The 25324-nt window shown below is 38.9% G+C and overlaps 1 protein-coding gene across 1 annotated transcript in view; it reads left to right on the top strand.

The window, feature by feature from the left end:
* The window catches only part of LOC103085585 (SLIT-ROBO Rho GTPase-activating protein 1), a gene marked incomplete at its 3' end in the record, with an annotated part of 235377 nt that overhangs the window by 146716 nt on the left and 63337 nt on the right, over positions 1-25324 (top strand). The window contains exon 4 of the mRNA XM_007450191.1: positions 14155-14217. Coding sequence (XP_007450253.1) covers positions 14155-14217 — 63 coding nt within the window. The remainder of the gene's footprint in view (positions 1-14154; positions 14218-25324) is intronic.

Here is a 25324-nt window from a genome sequence, read left to right as displayed (position 1 = left end):
TTTTTTGCGGTACGCGGGCCTCTCACTGTTGTGGCCTCTCCCGCTGCGGAGCACAGGCTCCGGACGCGCAGGCCCAGCGGCCATGGCTCACGGGCCCAGCCGCTCCGCGGCATGTGGGATCCTCCCGGGCCGGGGCACGAACCCGTGTCCCCTGCATCGGCAGGCGGACTCTCAACCACTGCGCCACCAGGGAAGCCCCTAAAGACTTTTAAATATGATATTAAGCAGATGTTATGTGTCTACCTTCTTGGAAAGTAATATACTGTTAAAAAAACCTGAGGTCAGTGAGGTCAGCTAAGTTGGACATTTTGTCACACAGCATGATGTAGTAGTTGAACCCATAATTACATTGAGAATAGTTTTCAAAAAGCACTTGAAACTTATTTATGGTAAAAAAAAAAATTCTGAAAGTATATAGACCAAAATTATTTTAAATGGGTATCTCTAAGTTACTTTTATTTTCTTCTGTTTGATTATTCGTAATTTCTGATTTTTGTACAATGAACATATTGTATAAGACACAAAGAAAACATTCATTGTAAACTAAAACCTTAAAGAAACTTGGCCCCGAGTACACCAGTCAGTGTTTACCACAAAGAAGTGGGGAACTATATCCAGTAACTAATTCAGCCCTAAATGCTGTTTATTAATGGAGAATTAGCCTATTCTCCAAGTGCACTTGAAAACTGTGCTTTGAATATACAGTATTCAGGTGCTTAAAATGAAGACATGAAATCAGGGAACTTCTGAGCAAGATGGCGGCATGCACAAGGGCTGCAACAGCCTTACCTCCCAAGTTCTCTTTGCAATGGCTAATCAAATGTATAAATAGGAAAGACTGGAACAGTCCTTTTACCTTCAAGCAGATCCCATACTTCTTTGCTCACTCTATTCGTTCCCACCTTACTCTGAAAGGAAGTCTATACCCCCATCTCCTTTCCCTAACTTTATTTTTCTCTCCAGCACTTATCCCTTTCTGCCAAATTTTGTATTTACTCAATATCTGTTTACTTTCTGTCTCCCCTCAATTTAAATGTAAGTTTCTGAGGGGGAGGAATCTTGTATTGTTCACTGGAACAGTGACTAGCACATAGTAGATACTGTGTAAATATTTATTGAATGAATAAATAATGAATACTTACATCTGTATTAGAAACCAGAGATAAGTGTCAGCCACATAATAGAAATTTCAAGGCATTTCAGAAGACCCAGTATTGACAGGGCTGGATTTAAGCAGCACTGTCCCATGCTGTCTACTTCCTAAGAGAGAGAAATCAGAGGAGAAATGAGTCATGGCAAGTCTGTGACAGGGTGGAATAACTAAAGTGCCAGCCTTCTGGGCTGAGGACTGAAAGGGGGTGTCAAAGGAACCAAAAAGTACTAGGGAGATTACAGAGAGGGTGTAGATTTAAAAAGCAATCTCTTGAAGTTCTTTATTAACTCCTGGGCTCTCTCCTGACCTGCACATGCTTGGGTTTGATCTTAAGCAGTATACCTACCAAAGACTTTGGGAGCTGAACTAAGGGATAGACCACTGCCTGGGCTCCAGACTGGCCACTGAATGGTGCATATGCAAGTCAGATCCAAATAATGCTACAAAGGTGCTGGAAACAGTATGGATATTGAAACCACACCCCATAGAAGGCTGGTCAGAATTTGCATCCTGAATTCAACTTGGTTGATTTCCTGATAAAACAAAAATATCAACATTCTACATGTGGTTTAAATAAAACCCGGAGTCTCATAACATAATATTCAAAATATCCAGAGTATAATCCCAATTACTCAGCATACAAATAACCAGGAAAACGTCAGCTGACATGGGAAAAGACAATCAATAAATGGCCAATCCTGAAGGACACAAATGGTGGAATTAGCTAACAAAGACTTTTAAAGCAAACATGATAAAAATGTTCCGAGAAGTGAGAGCAAATACTGTTGAAACGAATGGAAAGATAAGTCTCAGAAAAAAAAAAAAAAAAAAGAAAAGAAATAACCAAATGGAAATTTTAGAGCTGAAAAATACAGTAACCAAAATTAAAAACTCACTAGTCGGGTTTCAATAGAAGAATAAAGGTAACAGAGGAAAGAGATTAGTTTCAGTTCATCTTAAAGATAGATTAACAGAAATTATCTAACCTGAACAACAGAAAAAAAGATGGGGAAGAAAATAATCAGTGCCTCAGGGAGGTTGGGACAATCCTAAAAGGTCTGATATTCATGTCAGCAGAGTCTCTGAGGAGAGGAGAAAGCGAGTGGGTAGAAAAAACATTTGAAAAAATAATTACAACAAAACTTCCCAAATTTTGGCAAACAAGATAAGTCTACCCACTCAAGAAGCCAGCAAAACCCAAGCTAGATGAATCCAAAGAAGTACATGCCTACACTCATCATAATCAAACCAAAAACTAAAGACAAAGAAAAATATATTGAAAGCGGCCAGAGAAAAATGACACACTACCAATGGAAGAACAATTGGATGACTGTGGATTTCTCTACCTGCTAAATGCCAGTAGCACCTTATTAGTTTTGACAACCAAAAATTCCTTCAGACGTCACCAAATGTACCCTGGGGGAGGAAATTGGATCAAGTTGAGAACCATTAATCCAACTTGAGTTTTCCATTTTTCCAAACATTTTTTTAAAAGAAATGTTCCAATTTGGTTTACATTTCAATTACAGGGTTTACAACTCTAGATTAAATTAACAAATATGGAGTAGGTCAAAGGCACCCAGTCTCTCATCTCCCATCAAGAGAAGTTTAAAAAAAAAAACATACATACATACATATATATATATATATATATATATATATGTATATTCAGTACCAGGTTTATTTAGGTTCAGTTATTCATAAAAGATCAGCACTTAAGAAAGTTCATTTTCAAAGAGCCTTGAATACTGAATCCTTACCCATTCTCCTCATCCAAGAAGGAAACTACATTCTTAAAAGAACTGATGAGAGAACATTCCTACCATAGGTCGAGGTGTCTGTAGTTGAGATCAACAAAGTCTGAAGAAACCTGAGAACAGTATTCTGGTTGCTAGCCAGTGTTTCTTACCATTTGAAGACTTTGTTTAATTTCATGTGGTAGGATTCTAAAAGATTTCCAGCAGCTGCAAGAAATGCCATATTGGGGGATATTGCACATATAGCAAATATTTGGATTAAGAAACACTTGTGATACCTTGAGTAATAGCAACCCAAAAATATGCAGTTGCGAACAAATACTGAATGTGGCTGTCAGGTTGATTTCAGTACCTTTTAAATCTCAGTCAAAGGGAAACATTTTTTTCTTATTGTTAGAGAGGCAATTAAATAGAAACAAGCAGAAATTTTACCAGCTAAATACTTTGTCAGATCAATCTAGAGACTTAAAACAAAATTTGACACTGGCTGTATGAACTATATGGATTGAGAAAACCCACTAATGTTCAATAACAGTAGTAAATAAATACATGCACCACTTTTACTTTTTAAACTTTGGTAGTTTCAAGTGAACACAGAACCATAATTGGCTTAGTGCACTGGCTTGAGTAAACATGGCCATTAAAATTTCATTTCCTTAGCTCTAAAGGTAGAGATTGCAAGGGGCTGCTAAAATAATCTTTCGTTTTTTGGCGAGGTCTTATAATTACACTGACCAGTCATGACAAATTCATTACTTCTACTTTTCCTTTTTTTCTGAAACCTAGCTTTACTGAAATCAGTTCTCTTTTCCAAAACAGAGTAGACATTGTATTTCATTATTCATTCAGCAAACCTTTATTGATTATCGTTATGTGGCAGGCACAATGGTGGGTTCTAGGGTCACAAAAGTAAGACACAAATCCTCAATTAGTATTCCGGAGGGGCTTATAATCTAGTAACGAAAGGAAGTATAGAGATAAAAATTACATTATAAGTTGGCAACTGCTCTTACAGAAATAGGACCCCAGAGCACAAATGCACAGATAATCGATTGAGTAAGGCATACGGCCTAGGAAAATGGAGAAAGGCTTCACAGAGAGAGCGGCATTTGATCAACGTCTTAAACTTGGTGAGGTTTTACAGAGGAATTAGGGGAAGTGCATCCTTCTATATGTATGTAGAGAACAGCACAGGACAAGGGCCTGGGGTTCTGATCAAGACTAGCACGCATCCAGGAAATGATGCTAGGGGAAGATGACGGTAGGTGGGGCTCTTGGCCCCATCTTCACAACTCTTAACGGAAGTGAATTGTCATCGTAGGCCACCTCTTTTTGGCCTGGACCTAAAGCTCACATCAGTTACACAGCTGGCTGGGGTTAGGAGTATAGCCTATAACACGGCAAAGTGTACATAGTGGGATAACAGCTACCTGTGATCTAGAAAGGCAGGTTGGGGGTGAGGGCTGCAGGCGTGGAAGAATTTTGATTTTCAGTTTGAGGAACTGGTATGTTTTCATCTAAGCAACTAAGGAAGCCAAGAGAGATTTTGTGTCAGGGATATGGCGTAATCAGCTTTGTTTTTTGAGAGCATTGTGAGGAGTAAATTGGGATGAGAAGAAACCAGTCTTGGGGAACCTAGTGAGGAAGCTGGTGCATTAGTAATCTGGGTGGTGATTTTTGCTCTACCATGAGTTATGGCCAGAGAGTATTTCCATACTTATAATGATATTGTCTTCAAAAAGATCTCATCCATGTAGATTAAGAATGAATCAAATGGCTTTTTGTTGTTTTATGAAAGATCTGTTGGAAATTCAAAGCCAGGACATTCTTATTCAGTCTATCCTAATCAGATTGTAAGGCTTCTACTCCTTCATCTGATGGCTCTTTAGCCTGTTGGAGAAAAAAACCAAAAAGCTAACAGTGATTCCAGGATTCTTGGGCTTACCTTAACTATGCAGATGTGGGTTTGGACTGCCACCACAAGACAGGGTGATTGCAAGCAAATGCAAGTCACTGAGAGGTGTGTGTTGCCTCCTAATCTTCCCAAGATCTTAGCTTCTACCCCTTGAAGTATAAAGAAAGTGTCCTTAATGCCACTAGCTCCACGACAGTGAAAATTATCTGGGAGGCAAAGAGAATTCTCTCTTTATTTCTTTAAACTGTGTCATATAAGGAACAGTTGAAGACAGTGGGAATATTTGGTACAGAGAAAGTAAGCCTTAGCTAGGACATAGGAACTGTCTCAAATATTTGAAGACCTGTCATGTAGAAGGTGGCTTAGATTAACTAGCTCTACAAGTCTGTAACAATTAAGACTGAAGTCAGTCTAAAGTCAGCAAGTTAAGTCTAAAGTCAAGAAGTCAGAAGTTAAGTCTAAAGTCAGCAAGGGCTTGCTCAGAATTAAGAGTTCTGCTTCCTTGTAGCTTTGCAGTGTTCTCTGGAATAGACTTTATCCTCCTTGGTATAATAGTACCTCAAACACAAGTATTCTAGAAAGTAAATCTTGAATTAGGTTGAAGTGACCATCTGAGACATACTGATTTGAAAGTTGCTATGAGTAGACTGCTACGTTAGCATTTAGAAAAATGGAGGGTGACTTCATGAAGTCAAACAAGGATATGATGCTGAGTTGATAATAGCGTCATGACAGTTACATTTATGGAGTGCTTGGTATGTGCCAGGCACCTTGTTAAGCACGTAACAATGGATATCTCATTTAATCCTCTTAAGAACCCTAGGGAGTGTGTTATTGGAATCTTCATTTTTCAAATGAGGAAACAGCTCAGAGAAGTAAAGATATTTAAATAATCTGACCAATAAATAATCTGGATCTATGTTGATGGTTTGGGGGTTGTTTGTTTGTTTTTTCCTGCTTCAGGTAGGCTGTCACCCCATGTACATTTGCCTACTAGCCGTAGGTGTTTTCTCAAATTCTCTGGTAGTATTCAAGGAACCAAGTTCCTGGTGAACAGGACACTTACCCCATGGGAATTTGTTTTTTGTTTTTTTTTCTATTCCGTAAGCTACCTTTACTTAAATACATGGTTAATTCTATAGACCAATTAATGAGTTGTAGTTCTGAGATGGTACTATTAATATTAGGATAAATATATATCTTTAAAGGAAATTTCTGGTTTAGGATAAATTCTTGAAGATTGGTTTATTAAATTTTGGGCTTGGTTCAAGAGTTATATAGAGAAATTTCACTTGGTTTAAATGGTTTGAATAAGCATAAATCAGACTGAACTGAAATTGTTTTGTTTACCTCTCTCACTAAAATGTAAGACCACTTTTCTATCTTTGGCACATAGAAGGTACTCATATAAACTGGTAGAATGAATGACTGAATGCATGAGTGTGTACATGAATAAATGAACTTTTATCAGTATCTCAAAGAATCTCTGCCTTTTGCTTACAAATTCAATGAATGACTTATAAATGAGCAAATCTCCTACTTACTTTATTTAGTTTTGTAAACAGTCCCTGGATTTTTCTTACCACAGTGCTATTAAGACTGAGGTCATGGGTTTCCTACACAATATGGTCTAGTTTGCTTCACCACAGGTAATACTCATAACCCCAGCCAACTGTGCCATAGATGTAAGCTTTTGGTCACACTGGATCTTTGCACAATCACACCTGTCACAGGAGAGAAAGACAGTTGTCTTTAGTGATAAATTAGTAGACTCAGGTTCATGTACTAAAGATGATGTATTATTATGATAATTGTTAAGGAATTGTATTAAGGAATTGTTAATAAAGCTGAGTTATTACATGTTTGTTAAGTTCAGCATATTGAAAAGTGGTCTGGAAATGTATTTCTGATAGTTTTTAGTTAATTATATTACAGTCTTAACCAGAGTTTCATAACACGTTCTGATTTTAATTAGGTAGGTTTGTTTATATCTGCTACTGAGAATTATGCCTAAGTGATTATTCATTTAGAGGTACTGAAACGGTGTTTCCAGTGTATCGCCATTTTGATTAGAGAAATATCCCTAGCATGAAAAATTGTGTTTCTTGAAGAGTTAAGGAAATGCAAGCTGAAAATGATAATAATTGTTTCATCTACTTTATTCCCTGTAGGACTTAAAATTTCAGTCTTGAGTTACTTAATCTGTTCAAGTGCTCTTTATACCTGGGTGGTTATGAGTGACACTGGTGTACATGACTTTGCACTTTTGCCTGCTCACAGGCTGAGCACAGTCCACATTTGCCTAGCAGTTACATTAGTAAATATTCTAGGAGATGCCCCAGATATTTCCTTTGAGGTTAAGTTTTGTCTTGTTTCAAAATGGAGCTCTGGTTCCCCTGTATCTATGATTTTTTTTTCTAACTTTCCCACATTTTCTAGTGACATGGAGTTTTATCTTAAAGAATGTTGATTATTTTTCGCCTTGGGAATGCAGTAGATCATGAGGCTAATTCCATACACTGATACTTAGTTGTGATTTTAATAAGTACAAATCCATGTCCCTTGACAGATAGAAAGGAAATGTGCAACTACACTATAAATATTATAGCTTGCTTCAGGCCATTAAGCCCAGCCCCAATTTTTCCATTAGGCGTTTTGGGGGATGCTGTTGCTGCTGTCTTCAGAGTTTACATGAATTAAGAGAATCTATTATTATAAAGACACATGAACACGAGGTTTTGGAAATGTAAAAGCACACACACTGTAGAGGTATGGCCTGACCCTTTTAACCAGAATTTACATCCAAAACTCACTGAGCGTGAGACACTATAATCATTTGCAAACCTCTCATTAAATATTTAATCTGGTTTTCCTTCTCTCTTAGTCTCACTCTGACTCAGCATAAGGTCAGGATTCCTTGACTGGTCATCGCAATAGATTTACTTTAAAAATAACTCTGTGAGAGGCCAGAGGCCCTCTGAACTGGTCATTTAATCCAACCATATAGATCACTTGATCGATTGCCCAATGTACTCAATTATGGTTGTATTAATTATGCTCTTTGTTCTGCCTTCCTTTCTCCCCTTTCTGGGAGGTTCCAGGGAGCAAGCCTGCTGTTCTCCAGGAATAGAGATACTGGCCAGGGTCCACCCAGTGTAGCACTTATCACAGTGCTCTGTATAGGAAGCCGTTTGGGCACATCTAGCTCCTCCATGAGACTGTGGACTCTGGAGGGAGGAAGCCATGCCTTACTCAGCTCTGGGTCCCATTCATTCATCAAAGGTATATCGAGCACCTACAGTGTGCCAGGCACCACGGCAGGCCCCGGGAACACAAAAATGATTAGGACACAGTCCCTGCTTTCAAAGAAACCCTCTGTTTATGAAGAGAAAAAGAAACATGATGAGGGTAATAATAACGGGCAGCATCAGTTTAACACTCAACTGTGTGCTGGGTTTTGTGTTAAGTGTTTAATAAGGACCATCCCAATAAAACCCTGTGATGTAGAGGCTGTTGGTATCTCTGTTTTGCCATTGAGGAAACTCACAAAATTATTTAACTTATGCACAGACAGGAGAGTTTGAAAACAGGCATCCAGTTTTAGAGTTTGAACAACTAACCACTAAATCATACAGCCTAGAAGTGATAATGAATGAATGTATTATACAGTCACAAAGAAGGGAGGGTCTAACCTCTTCATTTGAAGGACAAGATAAAGTTACAAGAAAGTTTTCACAAAGTAGTAGCATGTAGGATTGTACTAGGCCAGAGAAGGAAGCAGAGTCTGGGCAGTGAGGACGGCATGGGGAAGGCAGAGATGTGAAAGTAGAACCTGGGACTGAGCAGCTTATCAGGCTAAAGGATGTGGTTTGAGATTTGTGGAAGGTAAGGTAGACTAGTTTGACAGGGGAAGTTATGAGTGATTTAAGAAATTGTAACTCTATCCTGAAAAAAATATAGCAAGAATTTGATGGGTTTTAATCAGAGGAAGGACATAGTTAGCTCTTCATCTTTTTTTGGTCGGGGGAGGGTGCTGCACCACGCAGCTTACAGGATCTTAGTTCCCCGACAGGGATTGAACCCTTGCCCCCTGCAGTGGAAAGGCAGAGTCCTAAACACTGGACTACCAGGGAATCCCCTAGGTCTTTATCTTTAAAAAAAATTCTCATGACGTACAGAAAAAACAGATCAACCAGAATAGATAGGATTGGTGGCTTCTCTTTCAAGGAGAAGCAAGTCTTGGATGAACCCCAGATTCTGACATGAGTGACACTATTGTCCTGGAAGCGATATAAATTCATTATAACCCTTTTAGAATGTAATCTTCCAATGTGAATCCAGGGTCTTTAAAATGTCAATACTTTTATCCTGGTAATTTCATGTCTGGGAATTGACACTAAGGCAACAGCGCAAGATATGACTTTAGAACAGCATTCATGATAATAGTTCAGGGTGATTAAAATATATTGGTGAAACTGAATGAATAAGTAAGTAATTGAATGATTGATGGAAAATAGTGGAAACATTGGAAACCATAATAGAAGAATGGTTAATATACATTCACTGTGTAGTTATTTTAATCAATAATAATGTTCTGAAAATTATATAAGTACATGGGAAAATGTATGATAACTGGAAGAAAGCAGAGTAGAAAAAAGATACTTTATTATTTTAGAATGATTACAGCTCAGACCTCTGTTTAGATAAATAAACTTGAAGGAAATACACCCATCAAATTATAATGGTGGTAGTTTTGGCCTTCTGTTCTCTATTTTTCCAATATTATTCAATACACTTAATTCATTTTTATAATGAAAAAAGGTGGAAACTTTGGGACTGTTCATTTTGGACTTATGTTTGAATTGTCTGAAACATCAAAGCGATAATAAATAGGAAATGATTAGAAATTGACTTGGTATTCAGCTCTGGGTTTACACATTGGAGACATTTAATAAATGTCAAGTGAATGGAAGTTCTAACCATTTTCTTTCCCCTTGGGTCAGAATCCTAGAAACCTATTGCAATGCATTAGAAGTTTTTACCATCATTTGAACTTATATAGGCCCACAGAATGCGGGAAAAAAAACTGTTCGCTTTTTCAACTCCATACCTGAAGCAGTTGGAGGGGACTCACCTTCCCTGTGCCAAAGTAATTTTAATCAGCCAATCGCAAATAACATGAAAAATACTTTATTTCAAGCGTATATCATTTCATAAAGTTATTTTTTTCTCTTGTACAAAGGGAGCATTGATTGCTTTCCTTAATACCCCTATCCTTTTTCTTACCTAGCAGCTCTTGGTCAAGGGTCAAGGGTCAAGGGTCTGCTCTCGCTGTTTTCAAATTTTTAATGAAATAGAATCCAGAGGTATACTTAAACCTATTGAATTTTGATGGACTTTTGATAATCCAGATATTTTCTAATTAAAGGGTTTCAGTGCATTAGTTGAGTATGTCAGCATCCCGTGTGCCACAGCAGATGTGTTTTGTTTTAAGATTGCTTCTCTTGGGGCCCAGAGTCGTATTTAGAAGAAAAGACTGTTTTTCACTGTTACTGTAATAAATTGGAGACATGTTTAAAGTTGGGGTGGGGATAACATGAGGTGATCTTGTCTTTGCTTCTTTGCCATGGGGACAGGGACCAAGCCCCCAGCACTCAGACTAGGACTTGATGTTGTCTGGCCCAGGCATCTGTGAACAAAAGGGTATGCAAATTCATGCTTCACCCTTCAGTCACATGGTTTAGTGTTTCAGAGCACAGCCCAATTCTTTTAACAGTTTTTGCAGGCAAAAGGAGTGGTGCAGGGCGGGGAGAAAATGGTTAATTTCGAGGCTACTGACTAGGCCACGGAGAGTTTAGACTGTCATTCAAAGCAAACATCTAGGCGGAAACTTCAGTGATGTGTCATGAGGGTAGCTGGGGCTCTACCTACCTGAAAATAACTTGCCACCAACTTCTCACAGAATTTAAAGTTCCCACTGAAGCCTGGCTCCTTAACAGCCTCTTTCATAAGTTGTATATATCTTATCCCATTGGCTTGAGGAATTATCCATTTCCTAGTAGATGTTTGATAAATTCATCTGGTACCACCAGTAGTATACCCACGAAAATGGAACATAGATAAGTTCAGTGTACATGTGTGGCAAGGGTGTATGGATGTAAGAAGGGCTCAAGGGCTGGAGCACAATACTTGAGGCCCTTCCAAATCAGGGGTCACTTGGGTGGATCTAAAGGCCAGGGTAATGGGGAGTGGGGTGAAGGACATCCAACTCAATTCAACCGGTATCTGCCAAGCACTTCCTATGTGGAAGTCAATGGAATAAGTGTCCGTAGAGACCAAAAGAAGGAAGAATACCATGTGGGCTTTTCACTCAAGGGAGTTAACCGTTACAGTGTCTGGGAAAGAATTAAATAATTATAACATTTGTGGGATGTTTACTGTGTGTTAGGTACCATTCTGAGTTCTGTGTATGCGTCATCTGGTTAATGCTCTCATCGACCGTATGACGTCGGTACCATGACTACATTCCTTTTATAGATCTGGAAACTCAGGCACAGGGGAGTCCAAAGCCTTTGAGACTTCAGTCCCAGCATTCTGACTCCAGAGTCCTTGCTTCGAAGTGTTATTCTATACTGCCTCCCAGACAGGCTTTTTTATATTTCAGGGCCTCTGAGGAAAGGTGAACCAAAAATGTGAGAGGGTGCTCAGCAGAGCACAGTATGTCTGTCTTGCCAGACTTCCTCTACCTCATTACCTGAAATCTTGTAAAATGTGAAATGTACCAAGAGCCTTTTTGCTGTTGTAAGATATTTGACTTGGCTGGTTTAGCAGGCCGTTATCGCCCCAAACCCAAGTGTTCAATCTGATCCTAAATATTCTTGGCTTGCAGTTAATTGGACCTAAGGGATTTGGGGGGTTATTGTTCTAAAGTCTTAGCCAAGAAATATTTTCTTTTTGGACTTGCTACCTGAAATGTGGACAGCTGAGCAGAGTTAACTTGGTAGCCTTTGATCCCATTAGAGAGTTCTGAATTGGTAGCTCAGATCCTTGAATGAAATATGATATTAAAATAACACCAAGTTGAAGTCATAGGAGATTGCAGTGTAATGTATATAGTCAGAATAGCCAAGATTTAAGGGAAATAAAATGAGTTTCAGTTGGCTTCATTTGCTCACTTGTGACTTTCCTTTCACCCTTCAGTGATTCTTAACCCACCTCTTCACATAGCAGGGACACAGCAAAACATAAAATCTCTAACTCAAGTGTAGGGATTTTAAATCTTTCAGAGCTCGATAAACACCAGCACCCTTTATCACTCCAAGAAAACCCAGGGACAAATGCAGCTAACGAACTTGAATTTTTCGAAGTTGAGCTATTGCTCTGATGTCATCTTCCCACACTATTTTATGTTCACAAATTTTTGCTTCAGCACATGTGGCCTTTTTTAAGGGAGGCCTAACCCAATGACCTAGTGTTGGCAGATGGACTGTGTTTCATCTAGATCCTCTGATTTTATTAAGGGTGGTCTATGGGCCTTTCTTTTCTGCCCTCTCACCAGTGGCCAGCCTTCACCAAAGGCAGTAACTCCTTCAGCAAATCACACAAACCACAGTATTTCAGCTTATTTACAGATTTCATTTAGCAAGTGCTGATTGGAAGCTTCCTTTGTGCCCAAGTGGGATCTGGACTAGTGTCTTCTTAAATTCCATACGCTCGGCACCTCACTTGCCTCACCCTAGTTCTGGCCTCGTGCCCAAGCACTGTGCAGGACACTGGGGTCGCAGAGCTGATACAGATATGGCCCTTACTCCCAGTCCTGACAGCCCAGTAGGAGACACATAAATGAACGATGGATGTTGTTGTTATTGTCTCAAACTGTAGATTAAGCCATGCTACACATTTTTTTCCATTTTCTGTATCTGACTAAATACTGAACTCAAAACAGGAAAAAAGGGCTTCCCTGGTGGCGCAGTGGTTGAGACTCCGCCTGCCGATGCAGGGGACACAGGTTCGTGCCCTGGTCCGGGAGGATCCCACATGCCGCGGAGCGGCTGGGCCCGTGAGCCATGGCCGCTGAGCCTGCGCGTCCGGAGCCTGTGCTCCGCAACGGGAGAGGCCACAGCAGTGAGAGGCCCGCGAACCGCAAACAAACAAACAAAAAAAAAAACAGGAAAAAAAAAAAGAAAAGTAATTTGGATATATGATTTCCTTTAAAGTTAATTTACAGATTTTGCTGAAAAAAAAAATTCAAATACTCCTCTGTCAAGCCCTCAGAATTAGCCTAGGGAAGAATATCTTAAATGCTGTCATTTACCCACTGAGTGGAAAAGTAAAACTCTTTTTTGTCTTAATGAAAAGTTAACAGTAATAAATGCAGAGGCAAAACGTATGTGGAGCATAAGTGGCCTTACCAACTCACTACTGTGAAAGTGTTTTCTTAAAATTAAAATTGTAGTCAGTCAAAGGGAGAGAGAAGTATATGATATCCCTTATATGTAGAATCTTTAAAAATGATGTAAATGAACTTATTTATAAAACGAAACAGACTCACAGACATAGAAAACAAACTTATGGTTACCAAAGGGGAAAGAGGTGGGGGGGGGATAAATTAGGAGTTTGTGATTAGCAGACAGAAACTACTATATATAAAATAGATAAATAACAAGATCCTACTGTATAGCACAGGGAACTATATTCAATATCTTGTAATAATCTATAATGGAAAAGAATCTGAAAAAGAACATATATGTATATATATATACACACACATATATGTATAACTGAATCACTTTGCTATACGCCAGAAACTAACACAACATTGCAAATCAACTATGCGTTAATTAAAAAAAAATTTTGTAGTCAGTCACATAGTTATTTTGGAAAGGGAGAGTAAATTTCCCTTTTGGTTTCTAACTTAGCTTCTGGGAACTCACACTGCAAAATTCCCTTGTGATGATACTGAGATGGGAAGCAAGATGCTGGAATTCATCTTTTCATGACTTAAATTCTGCAACTCAACTTTTGAGCAAGCACGATGCTTTACCCTCCTTTTTCTCACTCTTGGTAACGTCTGATTTGGATGGTGGGAGAGCCATTCACACTGTCCACTTCTTTGCTTCTGTCCAGCCAGTGGTAACCATTGGTGCACACATCTAGTATTTAGAAAGGGCCATTTGATCAAAGATGTTTATTGTATCAGGGTCGTGCTGGCCTTCCATCGTGTTACACACATTGTTCTATTTTCAGTCAGTGGACTTCTCAAGATGTAAGTCATCTAGAGACAAGTTTCTGTTACAGTTTTTAATATCGTTAATTTTTTCTCATTGCAGAGCAAAGAGATTTCATTCCAACTTCATGAGGACTTAATGAAGGTTCTTAACGAGCTCTATACGGTAAGCATGTAATCTTTCTTTTGGAAAAATCTTTGGTTTAGAATTCTGGTTTGCAGAAACACTTCTCTGATTAGAACTCATTCCAAGCTGAAGTGTTGATGTATGCTTGTCTGGTTGAAATGTGGAACCGAGTGGATAGATGGCACGAGACTGTTTCAAGTAAATATGTATATGCAGTCAGAACACTTTAAGAAACTGGACTATAGTTGTCCCAAAAAGAATGTTTTTATATGGTTGGATTATATGTGATCTATTCATATATTCAGTTCCAGAATATTGAGGGGGAGGGGTATCTATTTTTCCTTCTTGGCAATAGTTTGCTTTTCTGAATTTAAGTTTTTTCAGGTTAATGCATATAATCAGAAGAAATTAAATGATTAACTATTAAAAAAACAAAATCAATGATTAATCATATGCCTATATATATTTTGTTTTACAATTAATGATCATATTATTAAATACAAATTCCTTTTGGAGGAATTTGACGAGTTTTTATTTTATAAGAGGACAACATAATGAGAATTGAGTAATGTTAATTTGTTCTAACTATAGATATTTGCATTTTCATTACACAAGATTATTTGAATTTTTCTTTACAGGCAAATTAAACCTGAAACTTATTAAAATATGTTTCTTGATTTACAAATTCATTTGTTCCTAAAAAGCAAGTGTGTAAAATACAGTTTTGTGAATTAAATTGCTTTTAATGCTCCACTGATACTTGCTAATTAAAAGAACCTGTAGTTTTAAACTTTATAAAGTGAGTGATATTCTTATAAAATCCACTTTCCAGTTTTATTCTACATGTGTGATAAATTTGTGTTTTTATGCAGCATGTTTGCTACACCTGTGCTTTTGAATTAACTTGACAGTTTCTAATTGCTTGTTCCTCCTTCAGAAACCTTTAACTTTATGTGCAAAAGCCTCAGGTTATAAGGTCATATCCATATAAAAGGCCATTTATTAGCCCACGCTTGGTGTGATTTATTAATTTCTGATAACCTAAGGTATCAACCATTTCTAGAAATCCTGGATGTAGAATTTAAAAGTTAGATCAGCATTGTGCCTCTGAGACTTCCACAGAAGAAATTCTGTCTTCTTCCATTGAACTATTTTAAGATGAGGGCTTCATGGCACCTTCCTTGTGGTTCCCTTTGCTTGGGCATTGTTTTACCTAGAAATATAAATCAGTCTCTAATACTTTAAAAAATAAATCTGCTGGTTGTCATGGCATCATAAACAAGAGCCTGTTGTTTATGGTCTGGAACTAGTAATACTAGTCAGAGAAACACTGGCAAAGATAAACTTGACTGTTGAATACAAGAAAATTTGGTAGAATGTCATGAAAATTTTATCTCAGTGAGGGATGTGTATAGAGAAATTTCTTCTGGATTCAGCCTATCAAGTGGAATTAGACATCTAGGAGACTCTATAGTTGAATCAAGTAAGTTGATAACTCCTCAAACCTCTCATCAGTATCAGTCTGAAAGCCTGAAGGAGCCAGATTCTAGAAAAGGTCACCAGAGTTTAAATCACCCTGTCAGTCATTTAATCTCTGAATCAGTTGAGGAATCAAGGCATAGAGGAGACAGGCAATGAGGTTTTAGTAGTCTGTAGATCACTTTGAGCTCTTGGGAGATTATTTTACTTTAACCAAACCAGAGAGCATGCACGTTTGAGGTCAGATGTCATGTTCTGAGGGGAAAGACTGTCTTATTAATCACACACACACAGACACACACACACACTTTTTACTCTGAAAGATGGTCTCTCTTGCAATTTAAATTCAGATACATAAATTCTGTCATGTTCAAATGAAATCTATCCATTATATATATTCAATTTACATTCAGAAAGGAAGAAAAAGTGAGGAGTGTTTGAACAGGGGACCAAGGTTTGGGGGAATGGGGTTTAGGTTCTTTATTCATCCACTGACTGGTCACAAATAAATTACCTTCTGAGTTGCATCATGCATAGAATTTTTTACAACTGATGACGTAATAAAGATTGTTGAAGTAAGGTGTAAAAATATGCAGCCTGAGGGAATTGAGGATGCAATTTAATTGCCTTTTCAAACAAATATTCACTCCTCCCTTTCTCACAACCCTTGATACTCCTTGGGAGTTGAAGGTGAGCTCCTTTTTGAGAGGTACATTAACTTCCTTAAACCAGAGGAGTGCTTATTATTAAATTACAGTCCAACCTTAGTGGTGGCAGTAGCCTTATGTGTGGGCTTCCCTGCCCCAAAATAGTTCTCTCACAGGTCTATTGATTATTCCAAGCATTCTATCAGAAGGCTTTGTCTTAAATAAAATACAAATGCCCAGGACAAATAGAAAGAGATGCCTTATGATCATTTCTACCTTAAAATGAACCGAGTTTCATCAGATTCTTTGAGAACGGGTTGTATCCACGGGGCATGAAGGCCTGGACCTCTGAGCAGGAGAGAGAGGATGGTGGCATCTGAGTGCCATCTGGAAGGAGAGGAAAGGCTTTGAAGACATGCATCTCCTTTTCTATATTTTTTGCCTCAACCTTGCCTTTATTTACAGAAACGGGGCCTCAAAGTGGTTTTGAACCTACCACATGGGCCAGCCACAGCAGTTAGGATTACTTGGGCCTTGAGTAACAGAGGTACTCAGAATAATGGCGTAAACAAGATCGAAGTTTAACCTCTCTCTCACATAAAAGAAGTTCAGAGGTTGGCAGCACAGGACTGGTATGGAGGTTACATAAAGCCATCAAAGAATCAGGCTCCTCCTAATACACTGTTCAGAGAAACATAATTGTATCTTTGTTCTTAGAGTTCAAGATAGTTTCTGGAGCTCTAGCTATTACACCTGCTTTCCTGAAATGGAGAAAGGAGACTCCAACAGAATGGAGAAAGGAAAGAAGGGCAGGTCCTCTGTCTCTTACGAAGACTTAATGAAGGTTCCATATAACACTTTCATATACATCTCATTGGCCAGAACTTAGAAACACAGTTTCACAGGCTGCAAGGAAGTCTGGGAGTTATAGTCTTTTAGTTGGCCAGCTCATTGACAGCCAGTTAAAAATTGAGGATTTTGTTAATTTGAGAGAGAAAGGGAGATATTTTTTAGGTAACTAGACATGCCTTTCAAAGTAGCTAACATTTATTAAATGCTTATTATATATGGCTAGTTATTGTGCTAAGCACACGCATTATTTTATGTAATCCTCACAGTGTCTCTATGAGGCAGTTACTATCATTATCCCCATCTCACAGATGAGGAAACTAAGGCTCAGAGAGGCTTGCCTAGGTTGCACAATAAGTAGTAGAGTGGGATCTCAAGTCCAGGTCTGGCTCCAGAGCCTCTGTGGGTCTGTCATTTTATCTCTGTTGCCATAGTTTTGGGAAACCATTCTCTAACAAAGATCTCTAAATGTTAATGCCACCCTAACAACACAAAGCACCTAAGCCATTTGTCACTTGCTCCTTTGTATTTTTTTTAAATCAATGGCATTAATGTTGCTTTAACAAAAACATAGGTGAAAAATTGAACATGTGCCTCACTGGCAACCTGTACTTCTTAGAAATGTTAATTTAAATGATCTAACAAAAAGGAAAAAGAAATAAAATGAAAAAATACAAAACCAACAACAAAAAAAACTAAGAAGTTAAACTTTAAAAAAAAGATCTAACAGATGGGACTCATTGGGCTAAAAATTAAGAGTGACCAAGATCTTCAAATTCCCTTTCTAAGTCTAATCCACTAATTAACTTCCTTTTCAGTTTAACATGTGAAAGAGAACTAAAGTAGGGTTAAGAAAGCAGGGTGACTGCTGTGCTTTAAGGAAACAGAATTGACTGGACTCACATTGAACTTGAATTTGAATCTCAGATCACTTAGCCAATCTGGACATCTGTATTAGTCTGGGAGAAACAGAACCAATAGGAGATTAGATAGATAGATAGATAGATAGATAGATAGATAGATAGATATGGGAAAGAAATTGATTATAAGGAGTTGATTCATGCGGTATGGAGGCTGAGAAGTCCCCAAATCAGCAGGCAGCAAGCTGGAGAGCCAGAAGGCAGTTCCAGTCCGTCCAAAGGCCTGAGAACCAGGAGAGCTGATGGTGTAAGTTCCAGCCCAAGTTCAAGTCCAAAGCAGGAGAAGACGATGTCTCACCTCGAAGACAGGCAGAGAGAGCAAATGCTCTCTTACTCAGCTCTTTATTCTATTCAGGCCCTCAGTTTATTGGATAAGGCTCACCCATGTTCTTAGGAAAACTAGTTTATTTATTCCACAGTTTTTGAATGCCTCCTACCATGCCAGCTACTTGTAGATATACTGGGAATGTATAATAGATGTGAATAAAAACAGACCCTGTGGGGCTTCCCTGGTGGCGCAGTGGTTGAGAGTCTGCCTGCCGATGCAGGGGACATGGGTTCGTGTCCCAGTCCGGGAAGATCCCACATGCCGCGGAGCAGCTGGGCCCGTGAGCCATGGCCGCTGAGCCTGCACGTCCAGAGCCTGTGCTCCGCAGCGGGAGAGGCCACAACAGTGAGAGGCCCACGTACCGCAAAAAAAAAAACACACACACACACACACAAACAGACCCTGTTACTTCTTCTCAGGGCATTTGTATTCTAGGGAGGAGAGATAGACAATAAACAAATAAGTATATAGTATGGCAGGTGTAAGTGCTAAGAGAAAAAATAAAGCTGAGTTAATACAGATTAAGCATTCAGAACAGTGCCTGGCACATAGTAAATGCTTAATAAATGGAGGTTATTAGTGTCATCCTCATCGTCTTTTGTCATCTTCCTCATCATCAGTGAAGTGGGGGTGGCAACAGCTCCTTGTCTGCCTCTCAGAGTAAAGGTGGAGATCAGGGATGATATTAGTAGTAATTTCAAATGGTTTATATATATATACATGTTTTTTCCTTATAATCAGTATATATTCCTTTTGTACAAAAAGAAAAAGGATGGTAACTTCCTGTAAGAAAACCAAATCAATAGTAAATGTGAACAGGGCTGTGACTGGGTTAGTGGAGAAGTGAAAAGGCAAAAATGGAAAAATGGTGACACAAGAGGTTAAAAGGAACATTCAAACCAAAATTGGCCTTCATCAGTCTGGTAAAGGGCTCATCATAAAACAGTGGTTTGAAGTGTTAATCCTGTCCCCTCAGGCCAAAATCTCAAAAGGTTATACTGTATTTTAGGGGGAAAACAATTATTTGTCCTATATTAATATTTCTTTACTTTGCCTAGGTTTTACAGCATTATACTCAGTGTTTTGAAAAACAAGGCTCTTAGTATGCTCAGTAAGCAAATTCTAACGGAGATTAACACAGATGTCATGGTAAATCCACCTGAAATTGATTGTTAATTATGTGTAATTGATGATTACTCTGTCCATACATCAGTGACACACATGGCTAGCCAGAGGCAAGAGATAATCCATCTTCAAACTCCATTAAATTAAGAGGAAAGAACTGAAAAAATGAAGATTTATCCAACCCTTACCATGAGGCACATGCAGGATCCCATTCATTTCTCACAGCAGTCCTATGAGGCAGGTATGCCTAATCCCAAAGTTACTAATGGGAGCCGGGGCTCCGAATAATTAGCTCAGGGTCACACAGACAGTAAATGAATGCTCCAAAATCTCAGCCCAGTTCCATCCCCAAGGCCCATCAGTTCCCCAGTGCACAGCCGCCTTCGGGAAGGATGTGCAGGACAGGTGGGGGGAAGGGTGGAGCCTGATCTAAGAGGTAAAACTCAGAGTTGAAACTTTTATACTGCACGCTCTGATTGCCACTTGTAAAAACTTGATTGAGCTTTCCAGATTGTTGATGTGGGTTGCAGAATGGGCAAACCCAAACGGCTTTGGGTTTGCACACTCAGCTTTAATATTAGGATATGTTCATTTGGGGGGCAGCCTCTTTAAAACATAGCTTTTCATATAGCTTTAGTGTTACGTGTCAACACCACCTGTTTAGCTGTGTGTTCTCACATGGTGATTAGTGCTGAGTATCCATTACTGGCTATTCCTTGCACCTTTGTTTTCTGCCTTCTGAGCTCTAGCTCTAATTTGCCTAACAAATGTAAACAGAGAACAGAAGCTGTCCCAGTACAAACCCAAGTCTTTTGAGCCTCTTGTACAGGAGTTATTTGGAAAACAGGATTTCTGAATGCACACAGATATCCACGCTGGCCTTTACATATCTTTGAACCAGTTTAAATTGTTAAAATAAAAAGCTAATTATTTTTAGAGGAGATGGGAGGGAAGACACTGTTTATTATTTCAAGCCCTTCTTAGAAAACTCCACCTCTGAGGACTGCTGAGGAAAGCTTCCTTGGCTGGCTTTGTGAGCCTCCCACAGACCAGGAGCTAATGCATTCTTCTATAAGAAGAAACATGCCCCAGGCAAGGTTGAAAGGTCATACTGAAAAAGCCCAAGACACTTGCCACATCCTATCAGAAGATTTTTCTCTGTGCCTCCAAGAGGTTTTTGGGTTTTTTTTGTTTTGTTTTGTTCTGGTTAAGTATTTATTTTAGCTCAAGGGCATTTGAAGTATTTGAAATATATATTTCTGTAGTGAAAATGCAAATTCATTGCTTTGAGAGGGACTACAAAGAGGTCTGAGTCTCGGAACAAAACACTGAACAAAGAGAAATAAGGCATAAGGATATGTAAAAGGCTCCCCAAAATGAAAACCTCTCTGGAATACCACATTCTCCGTGATGCCACCTGGAAAACTTTTAAAAAGCAGTCTATTTAGAGATTCTGGGCTGACAAAGTGTTTCCATATATCCTTGCCCTGGCTTTATTACTAGACACTTAGATGGAAAGAAAGAGAGGTATTGGGATCACATGACTCCCTGCCAACTTCTGAGTTCTAATCTTGGCCTTGACACAGACTGACTTTAGAGACCAGGTTCCGTAGTTTAACCTGGATTCCTCTTCCTGCCAAAACGATTGAGATTGATAAAATTTCCATTGGAAGACTCTCTAAAGACAGCTGTTGTTTTTTCTTTAATTTTTTAAAAATTTCTTATTGAAATATAGTTGATTTACAGTGTTGTGTTATTTTCAGGTGTACAGAAAAGTGATTCAGTTGTTTATATATTATATATATTCTTTTTTTTACATTGTCTTCCATTATACGTTATTACAAGATTTTGAGTATAGTTCCCTGTGCTATACAGTAGGTCCCTGTTGGTTATCTGTTTTTTATATAGACTAATGTGTATATGTTAATCCAAAACTCCTAATTTATCCCTACCCACCCCCCCAGGACATCTGTTGGATCAGAACTTTATATGTAGATGTCTTTTAGGGTACCCTGCTAATTAATGAGGTGAAATGCTCGGTAGCTCCTGCTTGGAATTTTTCTTTTCTCTCTGAGATTTGAGAATTAGTTATGGTTGGTGCTTATGAACTACAAATAAAACTGTCTTTTAAAAGAAGTGAACAGTATGAACCGAAAACAAGTATTTGCCTTAGAAATGAAAAAAGAAGTGTTAGAAAGTATAGTTTAGTAAAAACAAAACATTTCTAAAGCATGTTTCATATCAAGAATCCTTCTCAGAGTATTTTATCCAAACTATTACATTCTGAAATATAGTAGTATGACTTTTAAATAATTAGAATGCTTTAATAACAATCAGAATGTTTCATTTGTATTGGGTAATTAAGGTGCTTAGCTTTGTTTATCATTATTCATCAAAACCAAATATATAATACATATACATAGAATAAATCATGGGCATTTTCCTTAGATTTATTGTCTCAAAATGGACTAGAAATGTTGACCAGTAAAAATCATGTGAAGGGAGTGAAGATCTAAATCTGTTGAGCCGGGTGATCCATTTCAACATATCTTAACTCACATGATTATCTGATAGAATTTTAGCGCTGAATGGGCCTTTAGAAATGATCAAATTAATCTCCTCATTTAGGGAGACCATCACAGAGACTCAGATTAAGTGATTAACTAAAGTCCCAGGTTGGAACTGTAACCCAGGTTTTTATTTTAATTCAAATTAGTAAATAGGGCCCTACTATGTATGTGCTACTGTGCTGGGAGCTTTAGGCAAGACAGTACCAGAAGTCTGGCAAATAAAAGCTAAACAAGGACTAAAAACAGCTAACCTATATCTGGTACTATTCTAAGCAATTTATATAATTAGCTCTTTAAATTCTTCCAACCAATTCTTCCAGGGTAGATGAGGCACAGAAAGGTTAAGGACTTTGCCAAAGGTCACACAGCTAGGAAGTCTCAAACCAAGCAGAGTCAAAAGGCTCAGCTCGCACACTCTACTCCCTTTTTTTTTTAATAGATTTATTTATTTTGTTAATTTAATTTTGGCTGCGTTGGGTCTTCGTTGCTGCACACGGTCTTTCTCTAGTTGCGTCAACTGGCGGCTACTCTTCGTTGCCGCGGGTGTGCTTCTCATTGCGTTGGTTTCTCTTGTTTCAGAGCACAGGCTCTAGGCGCACGGACTTCTGTAGTTGTGGCACGAGGGCTCAGTAGTTGTGGCTCACAGGCTCAGTAGTTTTGGCACACGGGCTTAGTTACTCCGCGGCATGTGGGATCTTCCCGGATCAGGGATCGAACCCGTGTCCCCTGCATTGGCAGGCAGATTCTTAACCACTGCGCCACCCAGGAAGACCCAGTACTCCCTTTTTAATGGTGATTATAACTTAAGGCAGACCGTTATGTACCAACAGAAAGGTTCAGCTAGAGGGCTTTGGAGTTTCAAAGAGAGAGGTCCACCCTGAGGATTAAGAAAAATTCAGAGAGGAAAGGGTCTGAAAATGGACAGGATTTTACGAGTAGGACAGATGGAGAGAAGTTGGGGAAGGTTTTTGAGGCAGTAGGAGCAATGTGAGCCAAGGCATCCAATTAGGACGAACACAGGCATATTCATAGAATTTCCCTCTGGAGCCATATCTAGAGAGAAAGGGAAAAAAATTGGAAGTTGAAAGATTTCAGGAGAGTACCAAATGAGATTCTAAACGACATAGGCAGCAAAAAATGGTTAGACATCTGGTCAAAAGCAATTTGAAAGCTCAGAAATCTTTCTTGCATAGATTAACAAAGGCCTCTCACCTTTCTTCTTTTTTTCTCTCTTCTTTTTAATAAATGGAGTGAGAGGTATTGAATTTGAGAAACAGGTTTATGTGTCAAGTTCTAAACCATTTTCCATTAAAAGAAAAGGATTCCACATCATTCTTTCCATTTTAGTTGATGCTACAATTCCAAGGGTTTCAGGTCTTTTATGATTTTAAAATTCTAAGTGTCTGGTGTCCTCAGCTTAAATATTTCATATACTAAACCATATAACTTAAATGTCTAATACACACGTGTAATGTTGAAGACATGTGAAACATTTCCCTGAAAAGAATTAATGCCGGTGACTTTGAAATTCTAGTAAATTTGTTGGCCTTTCATTATACATGTATTTTCCCCCTCAGCGTTGCCAACTGCTTGAAACTCTCCCTTCACCACTTCTGCTGCCACTGTGTTCACTGTGGCCCTGGTTAATATGTATTCCAAGTGCCAGTTTGTGGGTATTATTCTTTCAGTAGCTTAAACTTGTATTTCAGGGCCTCTGGAAGACTTCTTATGAAAACGCTTTTTGAAGGACTTTCTGATGACCTTCCCTATCACTGACTTTCTCTGTTGACTTGTTGGGCAAGGATTAAGTCTCTTTGCAGCTCAGTTTCTTTGATGGATAGAACAAAGACCATCCTTCTACTCTCAACCTTCAGGTGTGTGAGAGTAAACAAGTGAACATTGACACTAAGCACTGGCTGAGGCTATTGTGGGCTTTAAAGAGATGGGGGGGGGTATTTTATGATTTTTGTAGCAACCATGAAACACACTGTTTGCCAGTTACCACTGCAAGTGCTTGGCATGTATTAATTCATTTTATCTTCACAACAACCTTAGAGGTATGATTCTTATTCCTAATAACAGGTGAGAAAACTGTGGAACGTGATAAAAGGCAAAACAAGGATCTGAACCCAGGCAGTCTGATTCCTGAATTTAACCATTAGAGCTGTTGAGAAATGGAATAGGTTATCTTTTAAGACGGTGCCCTCCTCCTTTGTAGAGTGGCTGCCCAGCACTTGTATGGAGAGGGTTTGTGATTTGTAAGTTTCTAGGATTTATGGAATGCCATTATTCAGCGTTTGTTCCAAATCTCAGAATCTGTTCCCTGTCTCTAAGTCAGTTAAATGGAAAGTACTAAAAGCATAGTTGCCTCAGCTCTAAAATTATTAGAGGATCATCTCTGTTGCATCCAGGTGATACACACTGAGAGGCTGGGAGGAGCCTTTCAATAAATTTATAGGTCCCGTTAATATATTGATGGCAAACGGCCCTGTCATCAATGAGTTAGACTTGTGAGATATTTCCATGTATGGTGTTGCGTGCTGGGCTAGATAGAGGTCTCCACATCTCTGTGTAAACCTCCCAAGGGCTTCCTGGAGAAGCTGACACCTGATTTTATGACAGAGGAAGGGTGGGAAGGGCCTTCCAAAAAAAGCAATTCGTGTGTGAGGGAAAGCACAGATGCATGAAAGCGCATTGCCTGTGCAGGGAACTCCATGTGCTTGAATATTGCCAGAGTATTAGCAAATCATTCATGTCAGAATACAAGGAATATTAAGCTGGACTTTGTTCAGATCCTCTGCCCTTACCGATTTCTCTTTACCCCACTACAAATGGAGTGCTTGAGAGACAAGAAAGGAAAATATCTTCTGCAAAATTAGAAGTTCCTGGAAAAAATGACATTTATTTTATGTTAAAAATCTCTGATCGTTGTGAAGTGGGCAGATGTTATACCAAATTGTTCACTGCTCTCATGAAAAATAATCCTGATGAACCTAGTATAAATCAATAGAGAATAAAATATAATTGGACTTCTAGTAATAGAATGTAAAGGAATCAAAAAAGATAAGGCCGGGCTTCCCTGGTGGCACAGTGGCTGAGAGTCTGCCTGCCGATGCGGGGGACGCGGGTTCGTGCCCTGGTCCGGGAGGATCCCACATGCCGCGGAGCGGCTGGGCCCGTGAGCCATGGCTGCTGAGCCTGCGCGTCCGGAGCCTGTGCTCCACAATG

The sequence above is a fragment of the Lipotes vexillifer genome, unplaced genomic scaffold (genome assembly GCF_000442215.2).
Source record: "Lipotes vexillifer unplaced genomic scaffold, Lipotes_vexillifer_v1.1 scaffold837, whole genome shotgun sequence".
NCBI classification, from domain to species: Eukaryota; Metazoa; Chordata; class Mammalia; order Artiodactyla; family Lipotidae; genus Lipotes; species Lipotes vexillifer.
The sequence above is the reverse complement of the archived record's forward strand: the minus strand, read 5'-3'. Positions and strand labels throughout refer to the sequence as shown.